Raw genomic sequence first — 17125 nt, 5'->3', positions numbered from 1 at the left:
TGATCAGAGCTGCTGATTGGCATAGTTGGTGAGGACAAACCTTTCTGGCACTTTGGACAGTTTCGCATCAGTGCACGAGCTGGAAAATTTGTCAAAACAAGTCGTTGATGATTATCATACGAGCGTACTCATCACTTCCTCAATGATGTGCTGCACATCAATCTGTTTGTCCGATTCTACTTCTCCAGAGAATCATCAGTGCAACTCAATGAATACAGACTCGAAATGACCCTTGCAGCTCTTCGGTAAATGGTCCTAATGAAAACGATAGGAAAAAGGACCCTTCAAAAAAGTTTGGATAACGTACAGGCTTCTTACACTCTCGACAGCTCACCGCACCACAATCCACATTCTCACACCAAAAGACAAAAGAGTTTCTCCATCTCGTTCTCGATCATGCACTTATAATCGCAGAAAGGACATTCCAAGGCCAGCAGCCTCGATATCCTTGCGCTGCCTCACGCGATGATACAGTTCAAGCAGTTTTGGCGCAAGAAAATGTCCCTGCTCCGACTGTGAAAAGAGAAGTTTGCATCCGGACTGATCCATGCAGATGATATTGGGATTATGCTCACCCAAAAGGTTGGATGCGTGGGAAGACATGCAACTTTTGCAGAACAGATGCGCTTCAGGACACTGCACCATCTGGTCCTACTAACAGGGTTAGATAGTGCTCATGAGGTGAATGAGGAAAGCAACGAACAAATGCGTATGAAGAGAAACAACACCCGCATTCAATACTGTCTTCGCATTCTTCGCATGCATCACTGTCGTTTGTTTGATCAGGAAGTGGCTGTGCTTCAACAGACACAGGTGCATCCAGTCACTGCAAAAGCCATTGTCGCTCTGCCTCAAATTCGGGGTCATGCCTCTCTCTCCCTTTTCCATTGATTCTTGAGGGGACGGATTTCGGGATGTCGCATGGTGGAGGATCGCGTTGTAGAAGAGGAATGGGAAGTGGGTGAATATAGGTGGTGTGAGATAACTCAAGTAGTCCTCGATGAGCGAGATATACGTCGGCCCAAGGGGATTGCTACTGAGAAGGTTCCTCTGAATGTATATTTGGAGGGAAACACTGGACCGGGCGCTTGGTCAAGCCTGGTAAGGCGCGCGACAATGAGCGAAGCACGAGCGAGCGAAAGCAACGTGAAGCGCTGATGAGCGATAGCGGCCGATGATAGATGTTGACGCGCGACTTATAATGGAAGCGCGCGCTTAAGCGGAAGCGGTGCGCGTGCGGGTGGTGGAGCACAGCGACTCTTAATGAGTCAGAATACTAAGGGACAGAGTTTCTAGTAATGTACAGCGGCGGCGCTCATATTGTACTTAGATACTTTAGAGTTTTTAAAGGATAACTTAGACTTATAGTCCAATGATGTGTGGGTAGAAAAAGATACTCATTACACAGTTTATGCGCATCTATATATACTAAGTAATGTTAAGCGCTGTCAAGCGCTAAAGCGAACCAAGAAGCAAAGCGGACGCGAGATAATATGTAATAAGGGTCCATAACGGAAAACATACGAAATATGGCCATAAGCGCCGGAGATATGTTAGAATCAATGAGAATAGAATCGGAATACGCACCGATGAACCGAACGGACATGGAATGGATGGACGGAGGACGTGCGACGGAACCGAGGATGCGCGCGCCGATGCGTGACTAAGGAGCGACTGGAGCGCTGGCGCTTGCGAGCGGCCGATGAAGCGCTTGAGCGTGCTGTGTGAGATATGAGTCATGCTATATTGGGAAGTGATAGTGACAATGGGGATTTAGATCCCTGCAAGCCCATAGAGATATTAGTCTCTACAGCGTGATCAGTCAAAAACAAATGAAGTGGTGCATAGAAGCGATGTTTTAGTAGCTGCGCTCGGAGATATGGCTTCGGCGCGTATGGAAAGTCGACCATAAGTTGTTCCTATCAAGGCATCAGAGCAACTCACACAATGAAGAAAAATAACACACCAGAGCCAGATCGAAATAATGTATGCCGCCCATAAACTCTCTGTTTGTCACGCCATAATCAATCTTGGGAACAGGTTGTCCACGAGCAGCGCCTTCCTCATCATCTTCAGTCCTTTTCCAGTTCTCCCTTCCTATCGAATTTAGGGTAAGTTGGGTTCTCGAAGAGAGTATGGAGAACAAGCTCTATGACGTTCTGTCCCGCATTGACTGGATTATGGATGAAATGCTCTGTGAGCCCTAGGACATGTGCGGGTTCTACATATGGAACAATTTCAAGGACGCGAGCAACACACAGAACAACACACACATCAGTTGTTGTTTGGGCTGGAGCTTATCCTCGATAGCTGTAGCCCATATCCTTCTTGATCAACTGTGCCACACTGTCGAGGGCATCTGCGCAGGCTGTTGATTGTTGCAGCTGCTTGCTCGTATATGGAGGCCCACTGCAGGTATTCAGCCTCTGGGACTGTCACGGTATGTGATGAACATGTCACGTGATTTTATCTGTCAAACAGAGGTTCAGTGTTTCAGATTTACACAAAGAGATATTTTTGTAGCAAGCAGAGCATGAGGTTAATAAGAAGAAAAGAAGATCAGGGAAGCAGAGACAGCGAGAGAATAAGCAGATGGGAGAGCAAGCAGACAAGAGAGAGAAGACAAGCAGACACGAGGAAGAGAAGCAAGCAGACGGGAGAGAGAAGGCAAGCAGACAAGAGAGAGAGGACAAGCAGATGAGAAGATGGCAAGAAGAAGAGCAGAATGAGAGAGGGAAAAGACCAAGTGTGAGAAAAGCCCAAACAATTGAAAATGCAGGATATGAAAAAATACAGAACCTAACCCTAAGTAAGCGGATGAACGAGGCAATTGCTGACATAAGATGGAATTCTGCCCCCAGGGTGGACAAAGTATACTCCCTTAGGGAAGTGAAGTACCATCCAAGTATCTAGCGAGTCAGAATATATCCTACGACGTGAAAGTCCGGAATCTGCATAGGCGAAAACTGTAGCGAGATAAGACATCCAAAATGTAATAAGACTCAAGGTGAGTCGCTACGAAGATATACATGTAATAATGCACAAGGTGCATATCTATACGTATTAGCAAGGGTTTTCGACGTATGTGCCCCTAGACATAATCAATAACAGATAACCAAGTGAAAAATGCACCAGCGAAGTCAATCGGACAAGGATAGGACATGGTACAGAGGATCGGAAAAGCTAGAAAGGCCTCAGAATTGGATGGACAACCTTCGGGTGACTCGGACAAGCATGCGGAACTTTTGGAAGATCGGAAGTGTGTCGAGGAATATACAACATGATTTTCACCAGATACGTGCCCAACACCAACCCAAGTGTTACATCGGGACTTGATATGTGGGACTGGACAAAAATACCTTTCAAAATGTGTCAGTCAATGTGTTTGTAAATCAAATTTTATTGATCTCCCCAAATTTCCCAAGTCCCGAGTGCTGGCCCCTGACCCCTGAGACCCAGCAGTCCACAATTTCGGGGTTTGGGGGTTGGTAAAATCTCAGGCTTCGGGGTTTGGCACTGTGAAAATTTGACATTTATATTTTTGCGAGTGTTGTGCTTCTGGTGTCCATGCTTAGAAATAGGATATGTTGCACACCAGGGTTCAGGTGTGGGGTTTTTGCACTTCAGTACTCGATTATTGGTCAATGCCACACATGCTCAATTCATGTTTTCATGCTTAGAGGTTTAGATTGTGGTGGTCGATGGTAGGTATATGCACTCATAGTGTGCATGTATCCTATGTGTTTGATTCACTGGTGGCTACATCAGCTGATGTCTTGATGAAAAGTATCTAGGCTCACCCATATATGTACCCATCTATGTACAATTCCCCCACATCAGCCCGCCCATCTATGTAATTTTTTTTTGAATCCTTGTTTATTGTCCTGTGGGGCTGGGCCCTATGGTGGACACTACTTGCTACTTGCTACTCCGTTGTATGTACTCATGTGTTTTGTTATATCAACTCTTTACAATGGTCCCTCATCTATGTAATATCCCCCATGTCAGCCCACCCATCTATGTAATACATCCTATGTTGGCCCACCCATCTATATAATACATCCTACGTCAGCCCACACGTCTATCTGATATCCCTTTCGTCGGCCCATGTCATATCCCACATTCCGGACCCAGACTTATCACACACATCATTTCCAGACATCCAGATCCGGCCAACGTCTATCTATGTCTGGATCCGACCTGTGTCTAACTTCCGTGCCTTATCCCTTTGTACGTTCCTACTCCAGTTAGACTATATCATTTTCTGTACCTCATTTCATTTCCACCCTTTATTTTCCTCTGTTCTAATCTCCGGGTGTTACGCACTCAAATAGATCTGTTATGCGGAGCCCTAAGAGAGGCATTGTCCGCTAATGTTCGTGACGTAACCGGAAGAGTCTGGTGTAGCAACTTAGACTGGCGACGTCAAGTTGGCAGATATCAGAGACGCACGTGTCACGTGACTTCTAAGATGGATGTCTTCAAAGTCACTGAAGTCTCAAAGTGAGGACAGTCTTGTCCAAACGATGAGAGTCTGTTACAAGTAACATCGGTCACGTGGCCCCCCTATCATTTTCCTCTCATCCTTGCCCTCACCACCTACCGGCTCCTCCTCCTCTACTGACTTTCCGTTGACCGGATCCTCGGGACCATTCCCGTCCCTCGCATCATCCGCCTCTATGCACGTGCACTGCACGTTCCTCTTCTGATTCGACCACCAATGTGGTCCCGCACCTCTGACTCGGTCTGACTCGTGCCACCAATGTGGCTTTCCTCTTTCTGTTTCCCTTGACTGCGGATTCCCGCACGTTGTATTCTTACCGTTGGTCCGTTCCAACGTTTCTCGGTCTCATTCCACATTCGACCATCCATCACTAATCCGGCTATGTTGCCAACGCACCTATACCATATTCGCATCCCCTTTACCCTTACCTACTGTGTGGTAGCCTTGCCCTTAACCCTCTCCACTTAGTATAAGTAGTCGGTCACCCTGTACTAGATTCTCTAACTTGAATCTACTCAATCTTCCCTGGAACATACTTCCCTCTGAAGCCCCCTCAGCTTCAGTCTCTAGTATCTTTTCTTAGTCGCTCTTCGCGACTAAGTCTACCTCGATCGACCTCATCGTCCGGACAAGACAGTCCTGACCTTGAGTGACTTCTTAGACATCCGTCTACCAAGTCACGTGACACGCGCGTACTGTGATCGCTGCCGACTCGTCGTCGCCAGTCTCACTTGCTACCGGATCCTTCCGGTTATGTCACGAACGTTAGCGGACGACGCCCCTCTTAGGGCTCCGCCTAACAGATCTATTTGAGTGCGTAACAGAGTCGATTGAGGTAGACTTAAGCGTGAAGTGCACTTAAGAAAAGATACTAGAGACTGAAGCTGAGAGGCTTCAGAGAGAAGTATGTTTCAGGGAAGATTGAGTAGATTCAAGTTAGGGAATCTAGTACAGGGTGACCGACTACTTATACTAAGTGGAAAGGGTTGATGGCAAGGTTACTGTACTGTAGGTAAGGGCAAAGGGGAATCGGAAAGGGTATAGGTATGCTGGCAACAGAGCCGGATTAGTGGTGGATGGTCGAATGTGGAATGAGACCGAGAAATGTTGGAACGAGCCAACGGTAAATGATACAATGCGCAGCACACATGAGTCAGAGGAAAGATAAGACGAGATAAGGAAAGCCACATTGGTGGCATGAGTCAGGACGAGTCATAGCCCGAAGGCACGTGCGCACGTTGGTGCGATAGCAGGGAAACGAGGGAAACGAGGGACGGGAACGGTCCCGAGGATCCGGTCAACGGATAGTCGGTAGAGAGGTGCGAGCCGGAGGTATACGAGGACGAGGATGAAGGAAAATGATAGGGGGGCCATGTAGCCGATGTTACTTGTAACACCGGGTTCATTTACTATTTTCCGATAGACTAGTGTTTGACTTTTTCTATACGCTCCGTCCACAGCTTTGTATAGCTTTAGACTGTGCATCTCGGTTCTCCAATAAGTCCTGAGTAGTATATAAACCCTGTAGAATCTATGTACATCCTTAGTTCAAATATTATCTTAGACTCTGCTCATTCCCTCCTCCGTCCGACTTGAGTTATCCTCTTATTGACCTCCGCTCATCTTAGGATTGATTCCTATAGACTTGTCACCTCTGCCTCTACCTTTGGTAGTCCTCCACTGTTTCCTTTCTAGTTCGGACTTCATCTGGATTAGTCTTATCTCTTGTTCCTGAATGTCCACCAGAATTCCCGTGCATCGTACATCGTCCAGTAACCTTCGGATATCGTCAACAGCCTTTGGAAGTTAGGGGCACATACTTGGGTAAGGGGCGCAGCGCACGAGCTGAAGCCAAGCCCTTCAGATTTGACCTTTGAGCATGTTCTTAACAGCCCACCTGTATATGTAATACTCTCCATGTTGGCCCACCCGTCTATTTGATATCCCTTTCATCGGCCCACCCATATATGTAATACACCCCACATCAGCCCACCTGTATATGTAATACACCCCACATCAGCCCACCCATATATGTAATACACCCCCATCGGCCCACCCATCTATCTAACAATATTTGCCTTACATCTCTCTTCAGCCCAACTGTCTATAATATCCTACTCTACATATTACCCACATGGGCCCACCCTTCTCCATGAATGATTATATTCCCCTGGCCCATCTGTCAACATCAGGATATATATATCATTGGCATACATGGGCCCACCCATCTCCATCAGAAATAATATGTTTCCTGGCCCATCCGTCATCATCAAGGATATACACAACATGGGCCCATAATCCGCTGGCCCATCTGATATGGGATATTAGGTAGGTTGGGTGGCCTGTATAATACAGAATTTGTCACTGAAAGGGCTCCCTATATCTCTTGACACCAATATGAAAAGACACTTGTTCCTGCCCAGTGCGGGTCTGAGCGTCACACTGTCGTCCATATGCAAGGTCACTAATTTTGAGGTTTATTTAAATGAATGAAAATATCAGTATTTTGATCATATTAATCCTGGAAGTACCCTCTATTCATAGGATATATATATGCCCACCAAAAGAAATGTTTTGAAGTTTGAAACCTATTTCTGTTTTGGGATGATGTATGATAAGATACATGCTTACCATTTATGGCACAAGACTACTTCTATTTGGTCATATTTACTAGTTGGTCTGTGCACTGCTCAATTTATATATTTAAGCTGGTGTAGTTATTCAAAAAAAATCATCATCTTTACTCATCAGCATCACTTTTGATCTTCTCACTATATTGCTCTTCATCTTCATAGACTTCATTGCCCAAGTAGGCATTTATATTGTCATAGTGACTTATAACTAAATATTTTATTTCACCCCACTAGACTTCTTCCTGCAGACTCCACTTCAGCAATGACTTCCTTAACAAGGTAAGCATTTTTATTGCTGTAAAACTTATGTGTCTGATGTTATATAGTAGGAAAAAAAGAAAAACAACAGCTCTTGGCCTTGATATGATGGCTATAGTCATCAAAGAGGTTTCAGAAAATTCAAAATTTCTTGAGTTGTTTTCCAAAGCAGCACATCCTTATTCTAGAGCACTCTTTGAGATGGCTCTGACAAGAATATGGATGAAACATTCTGGCCAGTCAGAGTCTTCTATCAGGGATTGTTTTTCAGATTTTATTGTGTCTTGTGGCAATAGGAGATTATCTGATGATCTTGCTAAAGCTTTAGACATTTTTATCAAGGAAAAACATGCTCAAAAGTTGGGCAGAAATCTATTAATCAGGCAGCTTAGGCTGGATCTTTCTACTTCTGCCAGAAACAACTTTTTGGACAGCATTCAGAAAATCACTCTATCCTGTCTACAAACACCCTATCCTCCCAAGGGCCATTGGATCTATGAAGAAACTGCTGCCTACAACTGCTGGAAAGACTGGATTGTCTCTGGTCACCAACCAGATTCTCGCATACCTCGCAAACCTCTGCTTCACATTAATCCCTCTAACCTCCAACTAGTGGTGCATGAAGCAGAAAGCTGCATTATTAGGGATGCAGCAGATTCCAGCATCATTGCAGTAGTAATGAGAAATTTCTGTGGCCATCCTGGGGTATTATCTTGGGTTGATGAAGTCATCTGTAATGTAGTGCAGGAAAAAAAAAGTATCAGGGTATGTTGGTTTTTTGATTACAGCATAATGATCTCTAATATGCACACTTTAGCTTGAAGATCCAGGCACTCTTGCTCAAATAGGATATTCTGCAGGATCCCGCTCTGCATCCAAATTTGACTGGGTGAAAAACCTGCGGACAACCAGACTCTCTTCTGATGAGGTGGATGCACTGGACTTTAGTTCAAGTTCAGTTTTTGCACTATTTTGGAATATGTGCAAGGCTTCACTGCCCCAGGATATCATTGGTGATTTCTACAAGTTTCTGGAGACCAACAATATCTGCCGCATGGACAAAGTAGGAAATTCTACCAACAACTTGGATCCACTGGGCCGATATGTGGTTGGAATAGGAGAGAAGGGTGTCTACTATGAGTTTAATGGGGTGGAAATGGCACCTCCAGCTGGTGTCTTTGCCTTAAATTATTCTAGGTATGTTTGATTTTAATGGTTGATCAATCCATTAATTATTACATTAGGGCAACTCATTCAGAGATCCAGCCTCATAAATTTGCTCTTTCATGGACAACGAACCGATCACCTCAAAGTATTGGTGGACACTTTTATATCAGCTCTCATGGTATTCAGATTAAAAGTGCTTCCAACACTCTTGTGGTCTGGCAGCCAAAGGATGTTCATGGCACCAGTCTTCAAGTTCGGAACCCTGATGATCCCAATCCAGCCTTCATCCAGACTGGAATGGCTATAGTAACTTCAAACAGACTTCCTAATGCATGGAAAAAGTACAAGGATACTAATTCCGGAATCACTCAATTGCAGTTGGAGCTACAAGGGGAGGAAGTAGATGACACCCCAGACACTTACCCTACTAGTTAGTAGTATTTGCACTCCATGTTGTCTGACAGCAGTAGGATTCAGGCAGTACAAATGTGACTTCGAAATATATGAAAGTGCGGAATGCTTTGCTCTGAGTCCTTAGCCTCGCAAGCGGCAGCCTTCTTGTTTCGGCTGCTTTAATCAACATCGCACCTACAATGTGCCTCTGCTGTACAAATCTGATGCTAACTCATGATCGGCCACTCGATATCCTGCGAGTCACTTACATCTCGACATTAGCGCTGAACGGTGTGGATGCCACATGCATGCTGTGATTCTTCGCTTATCATCCATGAAGACCTCCCTCTTTTCGTGACCTCCAGCACACATCTTATTCTCAACTGTTAGTTCGAATTTATCCTTCATTCGCATGTCAACATTCGTCCCTGGACATTTCAGTGACTGCCCTCCAGACTCGGAAGAGGGTCCGAGCCACCCAGAACACCCTCAGAACACATCGCAGAAAAACCTCGTGATCAGTGAAATGCTACAAGTTTTCGTCAATAGTATGTGTCAATTCTGGCGATACTTGTCCAACCTCTTTACCTTCTCCTCCTCGTTGGCCCAGTGCAACCGGTGTTAGGGCGCCCAGCGCTCAGAGACCAGCTATGGCACACAGGAGTGCAGGTCCGTCCCCTGCCGACTCAGTACCCTTTCCTCGCCCGGCGTATCTTGACCATTCTGCACTGCGGCACCTTTTGCAGACGGACACTCTTCTCAACTTTCCTCGTCACCGAAGCCTGGTCTTGCGGTCGTCCGCACTGAGTATGCTGGCGGAAGGAGGAGGGTGCAGAGATCTCCCAGCGTTGATAGCGATGAAGAAGACAGTATTCCTCCTGGCGAAATATCCTCTCGGCATCAAGAAAACAATCCCTTAATGTCATCCGCCCTCTTGCGCCTCCCAACGAGGTGGAGTGAGGAATATCGAAGTCCTATGTTAAGCGTTTCTGCAGACGGAAGGGATATCACCTATCAAGGTCAGTCATACCGAAGTAGTAGAATTACCAAACATACATTGATTAACACAGGTTCTCCAAGCAACTCTGATAAAGATGCCGCAGCTGCGCATACGATCTTCCCTGTTCCTCCTGCCTGCGGCATATACTACTACGAGGTCGAGGTGACCAGCAAGACGAATAACAACAAGGAGTGAGTGCCTTGTGTACGGAATCTCTGATATCTATGTACTTAAATGCAAATTCAGGCGAATTAGTGTTGGGTGCGATTCAAATTCGATAATCTAAAATTAATTTTCCTCACATCCCTTTGTAGTCTTGTGAGCCGCGATTTCAAATTGACTCGCCTACCGGGGTGGGCGAAGAACTCGTGGGGATGTCACGGTGATGACGGGTCGTCGTTTAGGGCGGAGAAGACGGGCACACCATATGGTCCCCAGTTCGGAGGTCCGTCTATTTCACGATACACTTGAATACCTAACTCACTTTGGATCAATTAGCTGTCGGATGTGGTATCGATTTTAGCCAGAACCGCGCGTTCTACACAAAGAACGGTGCTTTACTTGGTGCGCACTCTTCCCTCCGAGGACTTCTTTTATTCTGAATTCTCACAGGCTCTGTTTTCGATAATATCGGCAAACGTCCCAAAGCCTAATGACTTCTCTGACCTGGCAGAATACTTTGTTCGAAAGGTATGTTCTCAGGGTGCTACCTCTATCTCACAACTCGTGAATATTCAGAGTCTTGTTCATGCAATATCTCAAGTGCGCTTTGAAAATGGCAAGACACCTTCAGTAGTTCGTCAGTTCCTTGTCGACCAGCTTCGTTACAACGACAACACAGCGAATCCGGTTAGTATGATATCGTCACAAATAGTTACTGATTTCAACGTTCTTTAGTACTCGGACGCGTTCTACATATGCACTATGATTTCAGCTGTTGCTTGTGCAACTGTCTCGATTGCTCCTCCGGAACGTGGCGAGCTCCTTCGCGAAGAAGTTCGGTCGTAGCACACTACCGAGGATGCTAACTTGATGAAGCAGGCGAACCCTTTCAGTCATGATGCAAATGGCTGAGTCGGATTCTACGACATCGATGTATCTGAGTACGTCTGGATGTTGTATGGTGCGTAGCTTGCGGAGGGAGTTGCGGGCGAGGGGTATGGTGGACTTGTTCAGAGGGTGGGTTACATCATACTCGAAAAACGAGACCAGACTACCATCTTCCTGCCTTGTAGATTAGCCTGGACACAACTCGGACCTGTGATGAGAATTACAAACCTACCCGTTTGGTAGCGTCGTACAAGGTCCAGAAAGTCTCGCAGGAGTAAACTTTGGCACCTAGCGAGAACGGTAGATTTAGCCCCGATTTCTGGACTAGAGTCGACACTGCAGCAGAGCCAAAGCTGCGAAGATAGTCCATAAAACCCTCAAGTTAGTTCGATCACCAACCCGCACCTCCAACTATCAGTTGAAAGTTCACCCCAATACGCCTTCCTCGAACTTGCTGGTATCGAACTTGCCGATTCTTCTCTTTGCTCAGGCCAGTGACTTGCATCCTCTGTTCTATCCTTTCGGTCCCATCAAGGAGGTGAAGCTCATGGATTCTGCTATGCTTGGCAATGGAACCACAACTGCTCTAGTCGAATACGTGAATGTCTTCGATGCTCAGGAAGCCAAATTCAATGACAGTTCTATGGGACCTCACGCCTGGAAGTCCGATTCATCCAAGACAATATCTATCCGGTCAATTCTACTGCTGCTGTGTATGCCCAGTCTCCCATGCTACCGAAAACATCTGATGCCGGCCTTAATCCTTGTGCTGCTCCTTTCGTCTTTGGATCCCGCCACTTACCGCCCTTGGCTTCTGGTCTTAGCACCGTTGCGCACGATTCATTTGTCAATGACCTCAATCTTGCCAATAGACTGTCTTTACATTTGCTAACTCCAGCCGAGTAGACCCTCTGCTCGCAGCTCCGAATCTTACCCAAACCTTATCTTGTCATCAAGGAGACCTTCGTCCGGGAGTACGCTTGTCGTGGAGGTAAGCTTCGCCGCAGGGAAGCACGGGATCTCGTCAAGATTGATGTGAACAAGGCGAGTCGAGTTTGGGACTCTTGGTGCAAGCTGGTTTTCTCAAAATCATACCTGACCCGCCTGCTGCTGCTGCTCAGGATACCTCGTACGTTAGTTACGGCTCAACAGCGTATATGTTGATTCCCGTGATTGGCCGCTTCCTGTACGTCTATATGGTTTAAGTCGTCCCCTTCACTGAGTGAATCATATTACAGCGGATGGATGTCGAATTTAACATCGACCCAGATGAATTCCAGGCTCGCAAGCGCAGACGAATGTCAACCATGATCACTTCCCTACCTCCACCACCCAAGGTAGCCCTAACCTCTGCTCCTGGGGTACACGAAATTGCCACCTTCCTCCCTGGCAGGCTTGAGTTCGAACACGAGCTCGATAATGAAGCGGAGGATCTTGTGAAGGATCTAGAATTCGGAATTTGCCGTGCACGAGGCGGTGATCAGATTATGGAAGATGAGAACGGCCCGGATGTACGTGCCAGGGCACGAATGCAGGAAGAGCGCAAAACTGTTGCTGGTTCCAGGAACAGCAGTCAGCCACCCGTCAATGGTGTCAATGGCAACGGACATCTTTCAATGAACGTATCAAGTTCAAAAGTAAGTCTTGCCAGGTCTATTGTTGTACTCGAGCACTTCCTCCAGACATTCTAGCGGCTTAACGCAAGTCATCATACTCGAGATCATTCACATCTTCAACCGCCAGGCAGAGATCGTCAAGCTGAGTACGTATCTCTCTGTTCTCGACCTGTTATACATGTTCAATGTTTACCGTGTAGTCCGCACGCTTCTTAACTGCTTCAACTCCACCATTTTCCAGTTTTTTATTTATTTTTATTGTAGCTCGCAATTGCGCAGTGACACTTTCAGCTCTCTGCAACCCACTTACTTCCCTGGGTTCGCATTCTCTTGACTCTGCCTTGTTTCACATCGACTCTTCATGCCAAAATTGCTACTATCCGAAACCCGCGAGGTGAGATTTGCCCTTCAATTTTGGAGGAACTTCTTTTGACTTTTTCCCGTCAGGGCTGGTCTGCGTTTCACAAGCTCCTTCTTTTCTCCTTCAAGTCTCTGGCTCGATGCTAATCTCCAACTCGCATCCCGTAATTTCTATTGCGGCTCCCTCTGACTCCTCCCCGTCCTTCTTCATGATTTCCCAGAGTTCCTTAGCGAGTACTACTTTAGTCTCTGCGATGCCATTCCTCCGCGTTGCATCCAGCTTCGCAACATCATCCCCAACGCGTTCACTATGTCTATCATCCTTCCTGACCCTCATCTACGCAAATTTGACTCGATTCCCGAAATGGGACCGATACCACCCATTCTATCAGACTTTGCTTCACGTCTCAAAAGCGCTGACCTCCGCAACAACCTCGATCAATACCTCCTTAATTGTGGAACCCCTTCATTCCTTACAACACTCAAAAATCGCTTGAGCCTGCCCGACGTGCCAGAGGGTTCATCCGAGTTGTACAACCTGTCACTAATAAATTCCCTATAACCAGGTTGGGTGCGCAAATGTGACTTCCGCGTGAGGGCCTATCTGATAGGGGTGACGCTTGCAGGGGCGCGCCCGACGCACCAAATATGTAGGGCTTGCGGTCCTGCGTCCTTATGTTATCCGAAGGGCAGAAACTTGCAGAGGTGTGTTTTCGATGATTTTCGTGTATTCGGCACCTGACCTACGCACAAAGGAATGCCTCATCGAAGCTACAGGGTCATCTTAGTCCCAGGCCTGAAACTGTCGATTTATGTACCCAATGCCGTGCTGTCCTGTTATCTTGCATTGTTCATGTCGCTCGTGTATTTTCAGTGTTAAAATATTGAATATTGATCTAGGATTGAATACTTTGATGTCGATCGGGTTCCCCTTGTTATCTCGCATCAATGTTTTTCTTTCACACTGCCCATGTATTTACAGAATTTGGAATGTCAAATATTGGATGTTGGCGCGAAATTCAATGACATGAGAATCACAATGCTCAAATCTCTCAACGCGTGCTCATGTTTCGTTTTGACGTTATATTTTTACAGAGCAGCCGTGAACAAGATCGACTTACAGTTCTACATCTTCGCCTTCGTGTTTCCTAAATCGTGCATGATTTCATCCAACATTTCAACGAGTACCTTGCCTTCTAACACAAACGAAGGTTATAAACTGCCTGTCTTCCTCTCTCCCCGATGCATAAAGTCATAACATGCATTCCCCGGTTCCCCACCTTGTTCATCGGATATTTAACATTCTTCGCTGTCACTCCTGGTAGACATCGAAGCAGCTCCTCTGCAGCAGCGTTGATGCCTGCGCCCGCTTCTGTGTCTTCCTCAGCGCCGATTGCAATCGCACGGTTAGGGTCCGGCTCGAAGGCGTTGGCTTTGAGGTCGTTGGATATATCTGCTGTACCATAGGGGGACGACGACCAAATGATTCGAACACGAGGGAAGTGGAGCATGAGGAGAACAAGTTTGGATTGAATAAATGCAGGAGCGCGATCAGAATCTGTTGGACCTGTTGATTTCTTCGCGGGATATTTGCTTGTGGGCTTGGCATACGACTTTGCAGATTCTGCTACGGTCTGGAAGAGAGCACAGTACTCAGCTCCTTCCTTCCGCCTGCGAGACGGGTACTGATCGTTTTAATGACTGCATCGCTTTTCCCAGCGTGTTTGTCCTCGAAGATCGGCAGGAGCATGGACTAGACATAGTAATGAACGACTCGCACCACGCGTAAGATAGTGAAAAAACAAACGACGTACTCCGCGTTCCTTGATTAGCTTCTCGAAAGATTCCTTCTCGCGCCTCAGTCCAGCAAGGTACTTGTGCTCCTCGCAACAGAGTTGGTAGACCATGAAATACACACGGACGCCCATACCAGGGTTAAAGTTTCTGTACACCTATTAAGTTGCCGCATCAAACTCGAGGATGTCAATATCTCTCAGATGAAAGACTACCCTCGATGCGCCCCACGAAATCAAGGTTGGGTTCAAACATCACAATAAATCTTGGCTGCAGTTCTGCGAGAGTCTGGTCGTCCATGTCATCAGTATATGCTCGCACAACAACCATCTGCGAGGGCGCAAGCGAGCCGTAGTGCGTGTCAAAATCTATTTCTGCTTCGCTTGACAGAAGCGTTTCAAGGAGGAGAGCGTCTGCATTGGAGGAAACAAGGTGGTCTGAAGGTTGACTTGCAAGGCTGAATCCAATCTTAGTGAGGAATGCGCAATTACAAGCATCCTGACGCACAAGGCTGCAATATCATCTCCATCGTCTCTCGACTCCACTTTTGGATCGACAACCGCTGATTTACTTGGTGCAACAGTCATCGGTGCACCGCCACGCACCCTTCTCCGATTCGCACTTCGCTCTTGTCTCGTCTTATCTTTCCTCTTCAAAGCTTCACTGATCTCGCCCTCAGGTTGCGATGACGACTGTGGCTGCGGGGCAGAGAACCGAGGTGGTTGTTGGTATCTTGGTTGTTTTTGTCTGGCGTTCTGGCCATTCCAATACAGGTATGTCCGTAATTTGCGCTCCATCATGGATCGTCCACGAGAGCCTTTCGGAGCAGTACCGTCCATCTCCCCCAGGAGCTCACTCACAAGGGTAGAAGAACGTGGAGACGAGGTCATGACAAGTACCGTATTTGTGTGGCGAGCTAGCGGACCTGGCGCGCGTCAAGCAAGAAAATTGTTTTTCGGTCAATGGGACTCACGAGTCGACACTGCTTCCTGTCTCATCAATTCTTCCTCGATTTCTTGAAGTGCATCTGCAAGGAGATCCCACTTTGGAAGCTCTTCGAGCACTGGAGACATGTTGTCCGGAACCCATGGTTTCTTCTCTTCCTTCTTCTTCCCGTTATCTCTACAATTGCTTCCTGTCAACCCATGGGCCTCATCAAGTGCAGCCCATGCATCTTCATCGTCAACGTCAATCACTTGGCTCTCAGAAACCGAAGATGTAGGTTTTGGAGCAGTAAGGACATGTGACCGTCGTTTCGCGGTGCTAAAAATGATATTAGCCGCGTCAGCGAGCATCCAAGGGGATTGGTGTTGTTTAGCTGCACCAGTTACGGTTGTGGTATTTGAGGCTACGAGAGTTTCAAGGTATGCGTGAAAAGCGAGTGCGTCATAGGACAACAGGTACCTTGATGGAGGGCCCAGATCAGCAACGGTATAAAATGGGCAGCATAACACATGAAATATAGTAGATAGCAGAGACAAAGTGTACATTTATAGGAGTAGAAAACATACGTTAATAGACGCCTGAGCGTCGCGAGGTCACCCACGAGTTGCTTCGTCCGTGGACCGACCTTGTGCCATACGGGGTCTAATTGCCTGCGGACCACTGCATCAAACGAACGGAAGTATGCCGACTCTACATTAAGATCATCAAGTTCAAGCTGCGGGATGAATGAATGAGGATTCGTTCAAAGGCTAATAAGGCAGCTCAAAGATTCTTACTGTCTTATTAGATCTCTTGAGCTCGGAAAGTGTGATGGTCATGCATTGGACTATCGCATGGTGAATTGCCTCCATAGGCTCTGTAAGACGCTGATACAATTCGATGACATCTGCTTTACGCGTTTCGAGTGTGTTCTTGACGTCTTCGTGAAATCTAAAGCGAAAGACGGATGAGAAAGACGGAAACAAGAGAACTAGAAGGCAAAGAATACGAACATCAGTGAGGAAGGAGGTCACCCACCGTGGATATATATGAACGCGTCTTAATTGAAGCTTCTTCATGATGTTCTTCAGCGGAGACATGCCACTGGTGATATGCTCAGGCTGGTCCGGGAATGCTTTGAGAAAGCCAGCCTTATTCTTTTTTCGGTATAGCCGGACAATGAATGCTTCAAGGGAGAGGGCAGTGACCCTATCTTTCTGTTTGTGCGTTTGTAGGCTTGTAGATCGGCAAGACATATGGCATAGAGCTGTTGGATGTGGCGGGAGTGATGTTGAGAACAACTAAGGGCATATCGACTTACTGTTCACTAAGGCAAGAACATGCTGCAGCGTGATGTTAGCCGTGAATGGATCCAGAGTACCATATCATAGAACTGAGTTGCTTGGAGTGTTGGCGTCGAACAAAC

At 46.7% G+C, this 17125-nt stretch overlaps 6 protein-coding genes across 6 annotated transcripts; 4 read left to right on the top strand and 2 right to left on the bottom strand.

The window, feature by feature from the left end:
• Positions 1 to 7857: 7857 nt before the first annotated feature.
• On the top strand, positions 7858 to 9010 carry F5147DRAFT_823307 (uncharacterized protein; the record flags this gene model as incomplete). Its single annotated transcript, XM_041443765.1, has 3 exons — positions 7858 to 8160; positions 8213 to 8592; positions 8640 to 9010. Coding segments are annotated over 3 exons (1041 nt in total), but the record flags the coding sequence as incomplete, so codon positions are not given.
• Positions 9011 to 9907: 897 nt separating this feature from the next.
• Positions 9908 to 10129, top strand: F5147DRAFT_530381 (uncharacterized protein; the record flags this gene model as incomplete). The annotated part of the gene is made up of 2 exons (XM_041430072.1): positions 9908 to 9974; positions 10026 to 10129. Coding segments are annotated over 2 exons (171 nt in total), but the record flags the coding sequence as incomplete, so codon positions are not given.
• An 852-nt stretch (positions 10130 to 10981) lies between these two features.
• Positions 10982 to 11375, bottom strand: F5147DRAFT_528893 (uncharacterized protein; the record flags this gene model as incomplete). Its single annotated transcript, XM_041430048.1, has 2 exons — positions 10982 to 11179; positions 11238 to 11375. Coding segments are annotated over 2 exons (336 nt in total), but the record flags the coding sequence as incomplete, so codon positions are not given.
• A 539-nt stretch (positions 11376 to 11914) lies between these two features.
• On the top strand, positions 11915 to 12067 carry F5147DRAFT_555377 (uncharacterized protein; the record flags this gene model as incomplete). Its single annotated transcript, XM_041430494.1, has 1 exon — positions 11915 to 12067. A coding segment is annotated over one exon (153 nt), but the record flags the coding sequence as incomplete, so codon positions are not given.
• Positions 12068 to 13202: 1135 nt separating this feature from the next.
• On the top strand, positions 13203 to 13951 carry F5147DRAFT_840864 (uncharacterized protein). Its single transcript, XM_041444329.1, has 2 exons — positions 13203 to 13686; positions 13737 to 13951. The coding sequence occupies exon 1, from the start codon at positions 13292 to 13294 to the stop codon at positions 13541 to 13543; it is 252 nt and encodes an 83-aa protein (XP_041286473.1). The 5' UTR covers positions 13203 to 13291; the 3' UTR covers positions 13544 to 13686; positions 13737 to 13951.
• On the bottom strand, positions 13766 to 16955 carry F5147DRAFT_657988 (uncharacterized protein; the record flags this gene model as incomplete). The annotated part of the gene is made up of 11 exons (XM_041434362.1): positions 13766 to 13945; positions 14103 to 14129; positions 14262 to 14605; positions 14635 to 14734; positions 14796 to 14933; positions 15034 to 15232; positions 15283 to 15700; positions 15749 to 16179; positions 16287 to 16435; positions 16497 to 16650; positions 16738 to 16955. The coding sequence occupies 11 exons, from the start codon at positions 16953 to 16955 to the stop codon at positions 13766 to 13768; spliced, it is 2358 nt and encodes a 785-aa protein (XP_041286472.1).
• Positions 16956 to 17125: the final 170 nt, after the last annotated feature.

This window comes from Suillus discolor (assembly GCF_016758755.1).
Source record: "Suillus discolor strain FC423 chromosome Unknown F5147scaffold_98, whole genome shotgun sequence".
NCBI lineage: Eukaryota > Fungi > Basidiomycota > Agaricomycetes > Boletales > Suillaceae > Suillus > Suillus discolor.
The sequence above is the reverse complement of the archived record's forward strand: the minus strand, read 5'-3'. Positions and strand labels throughout refer to the sequence as shown.